This window comes from Fragaria vesca, unplaced genomic scaffold (assembly GCF_000184155.1).
Source record: "Fragaria vesca subsp. vesca unplaced genomic scaffold, FraVesHawaii_1.0 scf0511212, whole genome shotgun sequence".
NCBI classification, from domain to species: domain Eukaryota; kingdom Viridiplantae; phylum Streptophyta; class Magnoliopsida; order Rosales; family Rosaceae; genus Fragaria; species Fragaria vesca.
Window position 1 is genome coordinate 1 of NW_004441675.1, and position 2,280 is coordinate 2,280.

At 38.8% G+C, this 2,280-nt stretch overlaps 1 protein-coding gene across 1 annotated transcript; it reads right to left on the reverse strand.

Moving 5' to 3' along the window:
• Nucleotides 1–305: 305 nt before the first annotated feature.
• LOC101296054 (dihydrosphingosine 1-phosphate phosphatase C823.11-like) lies at nucleotides 306–1,387 on the reverse strand (the record flags this gene model as incomplete). The annotated part of the gene is made up of 5 exons (XM_004309297.1): nucleotides 306–436; nucleotides 527–601; nucleotides 720–815; nucleotides 930–1,075; nucleotides 1,336–1,387. Coding segments are annotated over 5 exons (500 nt in total), but the record flags the coding sequence as incomplete, so codon positions are not given.
• Between the last annotated feature and the right edge of the window lie 893 nt (nucleotides 1,388–2,280).

Below are 2,280 nucleotides of genomic sequence, written 5' to 3' on the forward strand. Positions count from 1 at the left end.
AATGGTTTAACCCGATAACCAAACCTCATTCAGATAAACAGATCTCATTCATGTTCTCACAACAAACCTCATTCATATGTGGCATCACCTACTAATCAACCAAAACCCAAACCATTCAACCTCATATCACTGCTACTGAGTTAGAAAATATAACCAAAACTTTCATAGCCGCTATATGTTTAACAAAATTAGAATACTTATTATCAATAAGTATACATAAAGGTCGATGATCAAAGCAGAGCTTTCTATAATGTTGTGCTTAGTTTCCGTAGCTGAATTTATATGACAAGATAAATAGTATTTACCTAGACAAGCAAACTGTGTTTAGAGTGTGAGAAGATGGCAATCCATATTCCAATGCATTATCCTCCTCATCTCTTGTCGCTGTTATTCTCCTAACCGGAGGGCAACTCGGTCTAAGAGCTGATACCACATCCTACCAAGACAAAGAAAAACTGAAAATCTTGATACCTGAAGCACTTAAACAAATCAAGAAACTAAACAGCAATAAGGGAGGTGAGATTACCTTTATACAGTTCCCCAAGTAATCACAAAAAGCCATCAAGAGGGTCATTTGCCTTGCCAATTTGCCATGCCCACTCTACAACACATAAAACTTCTCAGCATACTTCAATAATGTAACAAACATGAACCCAAAACTGACATAACCGCCATCACAACCATAAAAAATGACCATTATATAGAGAAGAGAAGCATACCCAGAAAAGCAAAGGAAGAAATGCAGTGTAGAAAGGCACAGAAACAACACATGACAAGGCAAAGAAGAAAGCATCCAAGAACCTATTCTGGTAATTCTGCAACAAAAAAAACCCAAGATTCTGAATGAGATAAAAAGTCAAAACAGAAATTGCAAAAAGCACAAAGAATGATCATCTGGGTCATCCTTGTATTGAATGGTATTAAGAAACCTGGATCTGGAGGATGAGGGGCGTGCCTGTGATGAAGTGGTGGGCCACCCAGGGTTGCAGCAAAGATCGAAGCTTTGGGGTCAGATTGAGATAAGAAGCCATTAGAATCCATGTCAGAATCCCACAGAGTGTTGCACATTGCCACACTACTGACCCCAAAAATTAATGTACACATAGAATACCTCCATATGTGTACATTAGTTTTCTCTACCATTACACAAAACCTTACTCTTAATTCCTAGCAATACTAAATTATGCAACCAAGAATGCATACAAGTCAGGTCTTCGTATCACCCATGCGGCTATGACCATTACAAACCAAGGAGGGAGAGGGAACCAGCAAAAAAGTGCATCATCGCTCAAATTGACCTTGTCTCTTATAAGCCACTTAGCCGTCTTTGTTTACCTTCTCTGCGCATCTTGACCTTCAATATGGCACTACACAAGGACCCCGTACCCTATAAATACATATCACCCCCAGATGATATGAAATCACAACCAGCATAAACACAATAGTAGCTACCTAGCTAGCACTACTCTCAACTAATTCTCATTCATCTCCATTCGATAAAAACGCTGCTACTGACCCCAAAAATTAACATGAAATTGCTGCGACAAAAAAAGAAAGATCAAGACGAACTATACTGCTACTTCTATAAATCAAACTGTACTGCTACTTCCGGAGTACTCGATTTCACTTCTCGTTCATGTTTGTCCCTCCTCTCTCCGAACGATGCTACTGATTTTCTTCCAATCAAAGCAAAATCATAGGAATCGTTTCGATATCAAAGGAGACAAGGTTATTGCTACTGGTTTTCTCCCAAAAACGAAACCAAAAACCAAAAATTTTGTTTGATAGCTTTAGAAATTGAACCAGAACAGTAGCAGAGAGAGAAAGAAGAGCAGTAGCATCACTTACCAGAGGAATTGCAGAGAGAGGTTGAAGAAGATGAAAGCGAGAAAACCCTGTGTGCGGTGAGAGGAGGTGGAAGGAAGGAGACGCTGCGTTTGCTATTGAACCAAAATTGGGGATTTCGGATCCCTTTATGTGTAGTGGTATCCATGTAATTAAAAGAAACGTTACGGTTTTTTAGTAATTTGCAAACGCGTTTGTGGATCAGGCCTGGTGCCATGGACCATGGGCCCGAGGCTCATGTAGTAATCTGTTAGAAAATTATTAGAAGTGGGGTTTTTGTTATGGAAAAAATTCAGTTTACTACCCTGAACTTTAGGTCTAAAGTCAGTTTGATACCTCATCTTTTTTTTTTAATCAGTTTCATACCTAAACTTTCAAAATGACATCAATCTCGACCAAAATGACTAAAATAGCCCTAGTTAATCTTTTTACCCT